General features: G+C 45.1%; 1 protein-coding gene and 1 long non-coding RNA gene across 4 annotated transcripts in view; one reads left to right on the forward strand and one right to left on the reverse strand.

The window, feature by feature from the left end:
* The window catches only part of klhdc8a (kelch domain containing 8A), a 164447-nt gene extending 151581 nt beyond the window's left edge, over nt 1-12866 (forward strand). For both annotated transcript variants that reach the window (XM_072715778.1, XM_072715779.1), the window contains 5 exons: nt 4179-4280; nt 4550-8031; nt 8140-8294; nt 10783-10875; nt 12750-12866. In XM_072715778.1, the coding sequence (XP_072571879.1) occupies nt 4179-4280; nt 4550-4752 (305 nt within the window). In that variant the 3' untranslated portion in view covers nt 4753-8031; nt 8140-8294; nt 10783-10875; nt 12750-12866. The remainder of the gene's footprint in view (nt 1-4178; nt 4281-4549; nt 8032-8139; nt 8295-10782; nt 10876-12749) is intronic.
* LOC111838754 (uncharacterized) lies at nt 8639-13482 on the reverse strand. Of its 2 annotated transcripts, none has more exons than XR_002836952.2 (3): nt 13353-13482; nt 13055-13178; nt 8639-9751 (listed from the first exon to the last, which is right to left on the reverse strand). It is a non-coding gene; the product is annotated as an uncharacterized lncRNA (long non-coding RNA). The 2 variants fall into 2 exon arrangements; XR_002836953.2 differs by having other exon boundaries at nt 8639-10173.
* Between the last annotated feature and the right edge of the window lie 535 nt (nt 13483-14017).

The raw sequence follows: 14017 nt of genomic DNA on the forward strand, positions 1-14017 counted from the left end.
GACGGGGGAGCACGTCGGTGTTGGGGTGGTGCGGGTGTGGTGGGGTGCGAGTGTTTGGTGAATGTGGGTATCTGGGTATGAATGGCTCGTCGGCGATGCCGGCGCAGATGAGGCCCCAGACACCTCCTTGGGTTGGGGCGGTGGGGCGCTGCGGCGGGGGGCGGGGGTGTCCCCCTGGGTGTTGGCGCCGTGCGTCCGGGCGTGCCTTGCCTGGCGCCCGCTGCCCTGCGGCACTGTGGACTATCGCCGCGCGCCCCCCCTGCCGGCCCGCATCCACCTACACCACACATAGGTAATGGGGGGTGATCAGCTATTCACCCCCTATCTTACACATTAGACGCCACATCTAGACATCACACCGCACCACACAGAGGGAAGGGGGGGCGATTAGCCACTCATCCCCCCCTCATTATCTTAACTGCATTTTAGACATACATCCACGTCACACCACTCCTCCACATAGGGCCTTGGAGGGCGGGGGGAGCTGGGCAGGTCCTGGGTCGGCTGCTTCTGCAGCCCGCAGCTGGACTGCACAGCTCCCTCCCCCTCTATTTTAACTCCACATTAGACACTTAGGGCTTGGGGGGGGCGATGGGTGTCTTTTCCCCATATGCTCCCCCATATCTCAACGACACCTTAGTTCACACACATGTACACCATCAATGATCAAGGTGGGTGGGGGGCGGTTGGGGGGGGGGCGGGGTGAGGGGTCCTGGGTGTGGCGGGGGTGGCGGGCGCCGGCGGGTGGGCTCGGGGGTGGGGCGGCCGCATCTGTGGGGCGCTGCCGGTCTCCGGCGGGGTGCCCGCTCGCCTGCGATCTGGGGGGGTGGGGAACATCCTCTGGGCCGTCCACTGGGCAAGTCCAGGGCATCTGCTGCCGGACTTCAAAGACGAGCAGGTGTGACTGGGAGTGTGTGTCTGAGTGTGTGTATGAGTGCATGCATGGATCGGTGTGTCTGCATGTTTGTCCTGGTACGGGGAGCACGTGGATGATGGGGCGGTGTGGGTGCGGGGGCTGGGGAGGGAGGGTTGGGATCTGGGTGGGGGAGGGGGGGTCGGGGTAGCCAGGGGCGGGTGTGCTTGGTGGCTCTCGGGGCGTCCCCCTGGTCCCCCGGGTGGGGGTTCTTGGGGGGGGGGCGGGTCTCCCCGGGGCTGGCGGGGCCCCCACGGGGTGTGCGGGTGCTCCGGGCTCCGGGCTCTATCCGTGCCTGCGGGGCCGTGGGGTTCCTGCCTCGTGCTTGCCGGTGGGGGGCGCCCGGTGCCTCCTTCCCTGCCTTCCTTGGGTGGGCGCGCAGCCTTCCGGTGGCGGGGGCCCGGGTACCTGGCCACTGTGGGGCGGCTGGGTCCGTGACCCGTCGGGGCTCTCCCGGCCGTCTGGGGGCCCCGGGGCGGCGTTGTTGTGGCCTCGCACACACACTGGGAATCATTCCATGTTAACCTGCACACTCATACATACACTCACAACACACAAACATACACATATGCGTACACACACACATGCATGTACATATGCACACGCACACACATACACTTAGAACGCACACACACATAGACATGCACGCACACGCACACACACGAGAGCCTGGGGCTCTCTTCCCCTATTTTATCCCTCTTTCCCCTTGTCTGGGTGTGTGTGTGTGTGTGTGAGAGTGTGTGTGGGGGTTGGTGTGTGGCTTCCACTCCCTCCTCTCGGATGCGGATGCGGGTACGACAATGTTTGGACGGTGTTCCTGGTGGTCTGCTTGTGCCTACTGTATATATTTATTTTCTTTCGTTGGTATTAACGTATTTAATTCCAGAAGCAGATACTGGCACAAGCACATTCCCATGTCATAATGGTACCACTGGTTTCTTTGTGTGTATACTGTTTGTGTGTGTCCCTGGATCTTATCTTTCAGATACAGCAGCTGATGTGATGATACGGTGTAAAGCAGCAAGATGCAGAAGCTGTCCTCTTATTACTCTTTCCTTTTTGTTCTACTGTTTGTTATGTATTATTTCTCTTTCCCTGTCTCTCTCTCTCTCTGACCCTCCTCCTTATTTTATTTTTATTATGCATTTATTTATTTTACTGTCTCTCACCCCTTTCTCTCCTTTCTCACTTTCTCTCTCGATTTTTTCCCACTAACCCCCCCTGTCAGCTCCGGCTTTGTGACGCATTGACATATAACTGATTAATAAAGAGTATACCTCAAGTAACAAGAGGAGCTTAAATCCGAAGCTCCACTTGTTAAAATAAAAGTGTTGGCACAATAAGGCACCCAGACTAACATCCTGCTTGCTAAACTGCCGGACACGACAGGGGGAAAAAAAAAAAAGAGGAGTGTAATTACAAAACAAATATATAAGAAATAATTTATTTGACATGAATTAAGTGTGTTTCCTACCCCTAGACCCCGGAGGGTTAATTTTATTATTTTTTACATCTGTGACATAGGTCAACCGGAAAAAGTCCAGCTGAAGTCAAGTTGAAAGTAGCCATATCACCATCTATTGTAGTGGAGTTGGACAAACTTCAGTCAATAAATCGATTTCTCTCCCATATATGTATACTGGGATGAGGGCAGTAGTCCGGTTAAATGGCATAGGTGAGCTATAACTGTAGTATGCTAGTATCATTCCTGATTGCTCATTGGGTAAATCAATGTTTGGATGAAGGACATGGCAGAAACAGGGTTGTCAAACATATGTTCCTTTCCACAACACATAACTCAAAGTCGCAAAGAAAAGAGCCATACTTAACATCGGGTCATTAACAACTGTCAATGACTATTTTTTTGCTTCATTTCCTGGACATACCCATCACTCCATCCCCCCATCAAATCCCTGCTCCTCCCATAACTCCCACAATCTCTACACCCCCTCCATATTCTTCCCAGCACTGTCCTTTTGCAGTTACTAATTGGCATTGCTTCAATTTTGATGCAAGTTGTCTGAAAATGAAATGAACAACAGATGATTCTAGGGAAATTTGAGAAAGATCCAACAAGTACTTTTAGAGTTACTGTGTTCAAGATCAAGTGCTCTCTCAATTTTGTAGGTTTACTCTGTATAACATCAGGAAGATCAGGCCTTTTCTGTCTTCCATTTCGTTTTCTTTGGTGAGCAAACCTACACTCTTTGGAGCTCTCTATATCAAGTAAGAAGTGTAACTACAGTACATAAAGTTCTTTTGTGTGGTTCCTCAATGGTGGAATGAGCTGCTGAACAGTCTCTGATAATCAGACTACTTCTCCACCTTTAAGAAATAATTCAAGACCCATTTATTCCATGAATTTCACTACTAGACTGATGCCTCCATGTTCCCTGAAAGATCCTATCTTGCACTTCTGATCATTGAATATTCTTAATTGGTTCTTGCCTTGTTAGAAGTTGTTGAGCTCCTGCTCCAGTATTGCTTATACTTGTAACTGGGTATTTTAAAAATTTATTGGTTAAATTATTTTACTCCGATATTGTAACACAGACCTGTCAGGGACCAGGCATTGACAACCCTGTTGTGAAAGGCGCTATATAAATATAAATTGAATTGAATCCAGTTGCAGAGCAGACAGGTAACAAACATGATAGGCAGTAGTCATGGTCAGATTTGTTAGTGTGACGCCCAGCTCGTCCGATCCTCGTGTGTGCCACGCCCCCCTCGTTACCTCGTGTTAATTCCTGATTGTATTCACCTGTTGCTTGTTTAAGTCAGTCTGTCTTGTGTATATTAGTCCACGTCTGCCTTTGTTTCCCAGATCCGTCATTGTTGTTTTGTCGTGCGTTTCATGTTTGCTGAAAATAAACAGCGTTTCGTCGTATTCACGGCTTTGCTTGCCTGCTTCCCCACTCGCCTCGCAAGCCCGGCGTCACAGTTAGCATGTGTGTGTGTTGTTAGCGTGTAACTCGTTGTTAGCGTGTCAACAAAATGTATTTCATATCCAAGTGCGGGGTCAGGCTATTTATCTGGCGTCCTTGGAGCAATTCGATTCACCAGATCTGTGCCTTTTCTTTCATGTGTCACCACTGACTTGGACTATAGCTAAGTGACAAAATAAATTCTCCCACAATAAATTTTACTGTTACTTCTGTTGCCAATAACAGTGACAGCAATCTATTCCCTGACTGCAGAATACAATAAAATAGAATAAGTAAAATTAATTGTACTGTATTCATTGTTTTTTTCCCCTTTCCTTCAGGTCTATGGTTGAAGTCAGAAGACACAGCGTCCATGAAGACCAAGCGGGCAGACTTTGCATCTGCCTCCCTGCATGGAAGGGTCATTGTTGCAGGAGGATTAGGTGGGTGATATCAATCAGTAAGTCATCACTTAGTATTAATGCATTTTCAGGAGCTATCCAAATTTGTGCCAAAATGCTTGTGTTTAATTTCAGTCATAAAACATTTATCAGTCCAACCATCCATTTACTAATTACTTATACTGGTCGGGTCATGAGGAGTGGGGCTGGAGAATTTCCCAGGTCACATAGGGCACAAAAAGCTGGGCTGCGTGGTATTTGTCTTAAAGCAAAACAATCATTTATACTCCTGTTTCTGCACTGCTGTATAGGGAATCATCCCTCTGTACTGGATTCAGTGGAGGCTTTCCACCCAGAGAAGAAGAAATGGGAGCGAGTTGCTCCCATGTCTGTGCCTCGCTGTTCAGCTTCCAGCATTGTAATTCGAGACCACCTCCTGGTGGTTGGTGGTGTTAACCAAACCCCCAGCTCTGCCAATGAGATTCTGTATGTAAAGGAAAATGTGCTTCTTTAACTAAGCGCCACATTGCTTTCTCCAGTCTACTTGAAATAAAAGTTATGTCTGTTTTGAATCCTGACAGCACTGGCAATAGGAAATGTTCAAAATTGTTATGTGTCCTGCATCACCATAACACAAAACATAGGTTACTAACAACATTAGTGTCTTTTCTGAGCCAAGAGTTTCTGTGCCATAAACACTATGGCCATAATCAAGAGTCGTTCACACATAGGTATTACTCATGGGGGGGCACTGGTCAGTTGAACATTCAAAATGATGTTTGTCCTGCCCAGAATTTTCTGGGATTTTGCTTTTAAAAATACGAATGAATTTGTCTGGGGAATTTTGTTCTCATCCAACCTACTTTCCAAGGAGGAAAAGTTTTAGCCAATGATTTCATTTGCATACGCGCAAACATCTATGGCAACATATATCAATGACCCAGAGCAAGCTGTGTTGAAAGGGATTATGAGGATAGAGACATGGTTGGTTCTGGATTGGATCAGCTGGAGGGATGCTACAGTATGTTATGACCAGAAAGCAGACAGGAGGCAGACCCCGTAATGCTGGAGAACAGGCGCTTTATTAAGTAGCCAGATGCAGAGAAAGCCAAGTCAGAAATCCAAATTCGTGGTTGGGACAGAAGCAGGAGGTCAAAAGCCAGGGACGTCAGTCCTACAGACAGGCACAGGACGAGACGACGAAGGGGAAGGTGGAACGATGGTGATGGGTCGGGAGCACAGGACAGGACAGGCAGGCAGGTGGGAGTGGGCAGGCAGGCAGGGAGACAAGCAGGCAGGACGCAGCAGGCAGGGCAAGCAGGGAAGACAAAAGACAGAATAACGCTTGGTAATGTTCCTAATCATGGCAACAATACTTTGCAATGTTTGCAAGGAATCATCCGCTTTAAGAAGTGGAGCTAACGAGAGGAAATTGCCTGCAGCTGTTATGTCCTCCCCCCGTGTGGCCTTGACACGCTAAGAGGGATGGTCTAAATACTATGCTGCCGTGATTGATTGTTTTACTGTTAGCCAACTGCTGATGCTCTGGGCATTTGAAAAAGTCACACATGGCAGCTGTATTTTGTACATACTTTGGTTTGAATAACCATAATAATAACTAAGTCCTACCTCTGGCATGGAAACAATAGACTGAAAACCTGTATTGCAATATCAAGGATGCTCTAACAATCTACTTGCAGAATATTTCCCTTAGAAATTGAAGGAAACACTGTCATGATTGCCCATGATTCAGTTCACAATCATAAACAGAATTTTGACATATGGATCAATTGCTAAGTTGCTTGTTTAGTGTTTTGTCAAACTGCTTCGTTGCTGATGGCTAGTCTGAATAAGTTTCAAAAACCTTTGAATTGTGATTTCACACCCCTGACTGAAAACACAAAGTGCTTAATGTCTCCAAAGGGTATCAGTTTTCATGTCAGGGGAAACACCATTATCCACTGGATAGTAGTAGGCTATATATTACATATCTGTAATGATTTAAGGTCAACAAGTGGGCTTAAAATAAAATCATCTGTACAGATGCCATGATAGCTACAGCGTCCTCCACAATTATTGGCACCCCTTGTAACGATTTGTAAAAAGGGTTAGAAAAAATCTACCTTTCAGTGAAGTAGCTTCATCTCACACTAAAAAAATAAAATAAATTTATTCAAAGAAAATTAAATTCTTTGTCAAGAAATAATTACTTTCAATAAAAACACATGTGCCACGATTATTGGCACACCTGGGAATTACAGTGAACACAATTTAATGAAGCATGTTTCCCCTGTATATTGTACATCTTTGAGTTGATTGGAGTGAAAAGGAACCTTCAAATTGTCATCCATGACTTCCTAATTAACTGGGGTACAACATGAGGTGACACAGATCCCAAATTCATCCATCTACATGGCAAAGATAAGAGAACGTACAAACCAAATGAGATAAAAGTTCAGGTCACTAGCAAAACACTTGTCGTAAAAACAGTATCAGTAAAAACCGACTGATACATTGGTATGTGACTTCGCTTCATTAATGAGCTCAGGGAACAACCATCCAGCTGCCACCCTCGTGGTAATGTTCCAAAGATTTTCTGGTCAACATAACCTTTATAGGGGTACATTCATAGTTCGCGCCCCAGTCCACTGAACCAGATCAAACTGGTTAGAGTAGGGTGTGCACTTTGTAACACACATATGCCTTATGCAGTTTGCATCTTTCAAACATGTATACTTCACGTGATCAGCATGCTGCAGGCCTGGGGCACGTGAGGGGATGTCTATGCTTTTGCATGGCCTTTGTGGTGTTCCTGCCATGTATGCTATGTGCGCTCGATGCTCATGCCTTTGTCCCCAGTCTGCATTTCTTGTCAATTCTAACAAGTAGTATGCTCCAAAACATGAGTGCAACACTCAAACCTCAATTCTCGTGTCAGCTGTCTGTCACCCAGGCGTTCTTGCAATAACATATTAAAAATATGTTCCAAAATCAGTTTATCTAAAAGCTACTTAAGAAAAATATATTCTCTGTTCAATTTTCTATCACACACTAGTCCACACTTGGGCATGCGCAGTAGCCATTCTGATACATGCCCGTTAGGAGGTCTGGCTCTTTTCAGCAGGGCAGAGCTGAGCAGGAGCGGCTGAAGATTCAGCTCTCCCCGACGGGAGTTGTCTTTTTCTTATTTGCTACCAAGAATTGGCTCTTAAAGCCTGCTCGTTCGCGAAAGACGCGTTACTACATGACAGTAGAGAAGCCCAAGTTTGTGGAAGACATCAGCTCAAGCTGTTTTGGCGGAATTAACTTCGCTGCAGCATTTTACAGGTTAATTTGGTGAGTGTTTTGTAATATTTACTTTCTTCATTTAGTAATTCAATGCCAATTTGAGTTTTGTTCAATTTTGGCTAACGAATTACCATGTTTAATGAACTATCGCTAACTAGATATCTGGCCATTCTAGCTTAGGCTAACTTAGGTAACGTTCATTGCTAACACTGTTCCAGTAGTTCTGACGTTAGTCCTTATATTTATGTTGGTTATAGATACACTAGGCACCAAATGCAAAGTTAACTGACCTGCTCAGTCTGTATCAAACTGTGCATAAAACTAAAATTCTGTAAGCTGAATCGTTTTAGCAAGCAAAGCACGTGAAGTGCAGTAAATGGAATTAAACGAAATTGTCATTCTACAAAAGATGAATGTTTCCAATTTGACGGCAGAGATTGTCGGCGAGGCGCTCTCAGTACAGAGCATGGTGGACCGATGGCCAGCACTCTTCACTGAAAGCCAGGTAAGCTTCTGTTTATTCTACTTCAACTGTATGTGTTATGTTATGTGGTGAAGAAATTTCATGTATCATGTGCTTTCCCCCGCTTCCTCCACCCTACATATTTTTCAGGCGTGTTTTGAATTCATCAGAATAACAAGCAAAAACCTTTAGGAAGATTTCTTCATGAAGCTGGACCAGCTTGTGCCACCTTTTTGCAACTGTTCAAGACAAGAAAAGGGGTTGTTGGACAGAAGCTAACTGAAGTCATGCAGAACATCAACTGGGTAGTAATTTAGTATGATTTTTTTTTCAAGGGTGTTGTCAGTGTTTTGTACTGTGGTGTAAAGAAGATGGTCTCTCACACAGTCAAGATCATTTTCAACACATAGCCCTGTTGATCGAGGTTACCAAGTGCAGTCAGCTAACGATTATTTTAATATTCAATTGATCTGTCGATTATTTTTTTGACTAATCAATAAATCAGATAAAAAGGACATTTTTATTTCCCCGTTTATTCAGAAATAGAACATTATTTAAACTGATGGAGCAAAAAATGCACAAACCCTGACCTTGTGTTTGTCACGGCGCCTTTTAGGCGAGCGGGCAAACAGGCAAGTGGAGGCGTGAATACAGGCAAACAGGGTTTATTGACGGGGAATAGACTTAACTCACAGGCAACATTAATGACAGACCTAGGGAAACGTACTCGAACACGGACTGAAATACACAGGACATACCGGAAATAACAAACAGCTGGGAACAATCAGGGTTTCACATCACGTTAATGAGGGGGTGTGGCACACAGGAGAATCGTACAGGCAGGTCATGACAGAACCCCCCCAAGGCGCGCACTCCGGGCGCTTCTCATGGGAGGTGAAGGATGAGAGGAAACCGGGACAACAGGACCTGAAAAACAAGACAAGAGCATCATCGGGGTACAGGGAACAGAACCGAAACACAAAACAAGCACAAGGGCAAAAGCCAAGACAAGACCTGACACAAGACGGGAAACGCAGACAGGCAGACCAGGAAAGGAGATACAGAGGGCACAGAGAACAGAGAAACAAAAGGACCAGGAGTGAACAGAGGAGACACCGAGGGACAAGGAGCAGACACAGGAGGGACGAAGGAAGGAGGGAGGAACATCGAGGACAGCGGACAATGGGGAGCCCGAGGGAGCCACAGCAGATGACGGGCAGCAGCCGGAGGGGCCGCAGGCGACCCAGAGACCAGAGCCGGAGGGGACCTCGCAGAGGGCGAGGAGGCAGGCAGAGGGACAGGCGGAGGAGTTGAGGAGGAAGTCGGAGGGGGCACCAGGGGAGGCGAGGAGGAAGTCGGAGGGGAGTGACGGCGCAGCCACAGCCGGCGAAGGCACAGCCGACCGAGAAGTCGAAGCAGGGGTACCCGCAGGTGACCAACGAGGCGTCGGAGGTGGGACTGAGGGCGGCTGACGAGGCCTCAGAGGGGGACCCGCAGGAAACCGCTGAGCAGGAGGCAATGGACCCGCAGGCGCCCCCCGAGCCCGGGACCCGAACCCTGCGCAAGTGTCCTCTCCCCTTTCGGGACACTGACAGGTGGAGACCCAGTCGGGATTCACCGTGCTGGGGCGAGTCCATTGGGTCCATTAGGGAGGTCCCTGAGGGGTCTCACTCAAGCTCCTCCTCTCCCTCCATCAAGGGGGGAAGAGCGGTGTTCTAATAGTCCGGGACCTCCTTGGGGACTGGATCTGGAGCTGGGGGGACTGGAGCAGGAGATACAGTGGGCAGAGCCGGGATGTCAGGCATGGGTGGAGCCTGGGCCAGAGCAATCAGGGTTTCACATGAGGTTAATGAGGGGGTGTGACACACAGGAGGATCGTACGAGCAGGTCATGACAATGTTAAAGTAAAGTTTATTTATGCAGCAGATTTAAACACAGCTGAAGTGCTATACAAAAACAATATTAAACTGAAATAAGAGAAACACACCAGCAGCAGATGAGCTAGTGGAGAGATTAACGTTAAGTCTCCTCACTTCAAAACAGAGCTAGCGTTTTTGACGACTGCAGATGAACTGTTTTCTCCTCCTCTTATGTTTTATTTGTTTAATTTTTGTTGGAAAATGGGGCCTCTGCTCTTCCTCTGCCACGTCTTGGGTCGCTCTGCGTTCCATGAAGTGAAATGAACTATTCCGCAATATAGTGAGTGACCGAGTATTAGCACAACACAACAAATCGATTATTAATTCTTGTAATCTATCATTTTAATAATATAATTTTATCTATACAGTCGATTAGTTGTTGCAGCCCTAACAGTCAGTAGGAAAAAGTGATAAAATTCGGCACAATATAGTCTGAACATCAGAACAGCAGCTACAGCTAATCTATGGGGGCCACTTAAATTTCCCTTTCAGTTTAATGTAGAATCCAAGGGAAACAGGCCTAAGTGTTAAAAATGGCTATAATTGTCATTTAAGTTGCCTTACTTAAGATTAACTTACTTAAGATGCCAGCTTGCTATTTGGTATATGTTGTACCAAGTTTTCTTGCTCATATGTCCTATGGAAAGCTCTTGTTGACCTCAAACAACATGGCCATGGGTTGAAAATCACCTAATTTCTCTGTTAAAGGCAGCCATAGGCATAGTGTGTTGGACAGCATGGACTATGAAGTTATTGTATAATGGAAAACAAGTGACCATTTGAGGGATTCTGTATAAGTCAAGCAACTTTGTTCATTTGGCAGTTTAGTTTTTGTCTTATGAATGTCTCAACCCTTTTTTCTCTGTATCATTAGACATCAGATGTGACATCACAGTGCACCCTTGTCCTTAAAGGAACTCCAATTATACTCGGGGACAATTCCAACGAGTTCTACAAGACAGCCTTTGTAAGTAATTTAAATCTATATTTATTGAAAATGAAATTAAATGAAAATCTACTCATGGAGGACAAGAAATTCTTTCACAATGATTTTGTTGCATGCACTTTTAAAATCACATTTTATTTCCTTTGTTTATTCATTCAATATCTTGGGGTGGTAATGGGGTTAGACATTAGACATTTCATAGCCAAAGTTAACTTTTTCCAAGGTTCCCCTGATATTTAAATGAATTCACTTTGTCCTCCATACACTGCAGGTTTCCACTGTCAGAGAAAGTAATGCAGTCCCAGGGGATCACTGAGCCATAACCATCATGCATCAGTGCAAACATGGTCTACTTTTCAGCAGGGCCGTGCAGAGACGTTTAAAGGGGCGGGTGCTCAAAGTTAAAAAAGATAGAACAGGCTGAATAACAACAACTCACATTCATGACGAATCTAATATGGAATTATGTGGATATCCATATTAGATCGTTTTTAGTGAAATAAAAGCCCTCCAGAAAAGAAGGGAAAAGTCCTGTAACTTACTTTAAAACAAAACATGTTCCCTAAAACGGTGGACAGAGCTACAGACCCCCTTGTAACACCCTTACCCAGTTAGCTAGCAGTTAATGACCACCACTACTTGTGCAGTTCATAAAAGGACAGATAATGTTTGTCGCGCTGTTGCACAAACAGCACGCTCATTTATTTAAATTCATTTGTTGTTATAGACTATAGTGTGCGCTGTACACCCTATTTACTGTTTTGTTGCAGTCTGCACCTTCCAATTAATTTGCCTGCTTCTCCTCCAGCTCCGCACCACCCAGCCTGCAGAAAATGCGCGTGCACTTTGCGAGCTCGTACCCGGCTCGTAACGAGCGCGCTCTGCCCTCAAGGGTGAGCATTGGTTAATGGCAGTCATGTGACTGATGCAAGCCAGATCCTTTTATTTAGCAAAATTGAGATTAATAGTTACATTTTATTGTTGAGGGGCAAAGACAGGGCTCCATACGCACATACAAAAAAAAAAAAACAACAACAACAAAAAAAAAAACCCAAGAAAAGGGCACTTGAGGCATCCTGGAGGAAAGGGGCGGGTGCTCAAGCACCCTCCGCCCCCACCCCCTCTGCACGTGCCTGCTTTTCAGTGTCTGATTCATACTTACTCTTTCAGACATACTACTGAAGCATAGGCCAAACATTTCCAATTCTGTTTCATTGATCCACAGAGCACAATCCCTGTAAGGAAATCTCCAGCAATTTTCATTCCATAGCCTTGTTGTACAAGGTAGGTCACAGATTGCTGTCAGTGGGTAAAAGAACTAGAAAATGTGATACAACATAAAGCCAATAGGAAGCTGGTAGCTATATTAACCTATGGGGGCAAGTACTTGAAATTGAAACTTAATTTGCCCCCATTGGTTGGCTTTAGCTGCCAGTCTACTATTCAGTTTATGCTGTATCAAGTTTCTGCTGTTCTGGTTGCTTCTTTTAGTGACTTTGAACAAAAGGGCTATGGGTTGAAAATGACCAGCATTTTCCTTAAAGGTTTGTGACACATCCCCATGGTTTTGGATTTGAATCCTGTTTTGTTTTGGCCCACGGATCAGCAGTTTGTCTGTAATTAGATATGAGGCATGTGATGAAAGCGACAAGCCTACAGTGAAGCATGTTAGTGTTTCAGTGATGCTCTGGGGCAGTTTCACTTCCTTTGACTCTAAAAAAATTTACAGTTTGTGGAAGGGAAATATGGACTTTTTCTAATACAGATAAGGCCACAGCTTTGTTCACCAGTAGCAACACATGAAGCATTTTGGTCACTGCTCTTAGTTAATTCAGTCAACTGAACTGTAGAGTACCAAATCTAAAGACTTGTTTTGCATTTGTGTGTCTTCACAGGATACAGTGACAGATGAGGCCATTGCATCGATGACTGTTGGTGTGCTCACTGTTATACATTTTATACCAATGCATGTTTACTGTTGCATTTAAAATAAATGATGAGATGCATATAAACTGTTTATTTCATTCTTTTCAATGGATTTCTTACATAGATTGCAATACTTATTATACAGTAATCTTCAGTTTAAAGGCAGTCTGTAAACTGAGCCAGAAAACCAGTTACTGAAATTAGTATAGTGAGGTTAATAATTAAAAATAAGTAGTGCTCACTTAAAAATGTAAGCTACATAAGTCTTACTTACTCAGTGTACTGCCCCTCCCTCGCGTCTTGCCAGGGTCGACAGTGAGTTAACTGTTCCCCACAAAGCACGCAGATGCCGAATGCCGTTTAGATCTTTATATAATTGCCATGGAAGAAGAGTAACACTAGAAAAAACAAAGAATAGCCTTTAGTATGACTTATTACAGAGCTCTATTCACATAAAGGCAAAAATCTGAATGAGCCTACTTTTACCAACTTAATAAATTACAAAACTTTGTTAACTCAGTCTAATATAATTATTCCTTTCTATTTATCATAACATCACAACATAAACATACCAGCGATGCCTTCACAGATCAACTCAAAGAGCTGGATGATGCATACAGAAGAATAAACAGGCAGGAACGAATGATAAAAGACATTCCTTTTTTGCGCGCGGTGTCTCCTCCCGGAGACGTCATCCAGTAGCGACTTGTGTCCCTGCACTTCTTGTGCTTTGACACAAGATGGCAGGCAAGCATCATACATGTTTCTCTGACATTACAACAATGAACATAAATACTAAAGGGGCAGAACACTCCCTGTCTGACACCTTAAGGGTGTCAAATATTACTTGTATGCTATTATACACAACTACAGAACAATAACACTGTATACCCCTTTTAATGATCAAAGTCCATTCCACCTGTAAGAAGATGACTAGAGATCATCCCTTGAGGTAAGTAAACACGTTTACCCTACAGGAGAAACAAGTAACACCAGCTCAGTCACCAGTCTCAAAAGAGATGTACTATTCCGCGGACCACTTTCGGCGGGACTGAAGAGTTGCTAGATACTGCTTCCTGCACCTGTCCCAGAATATATTAGACAAACTCTGGACTCGTCGCCATTGTTGTCTATACAAATCCATTTGGTTGAATTCTCCTGGCGGTGGAAGACATGGCACAATCTTCTGAGTCAGTAAGAACGCAGGAGTGAGGGTGAACGGATTTGATGGATCGGT

This window comes from Paramormyrops kingsleyae, chromosome 8 (genome assembly GCF_048594095.1).
Source record: "Paramormyrops kingsleyae isolate MSU_618 chromosome 8, PKINGS_0.4, whole genome shotgun sequence".
Taxonomy (NCBI): Eukaryota; Metazoa; Chordata; class Actinopteri; order Osteoglossiformes; family Mormyridae; genus Paramormyrops; species Paramormyrops kingsleyae.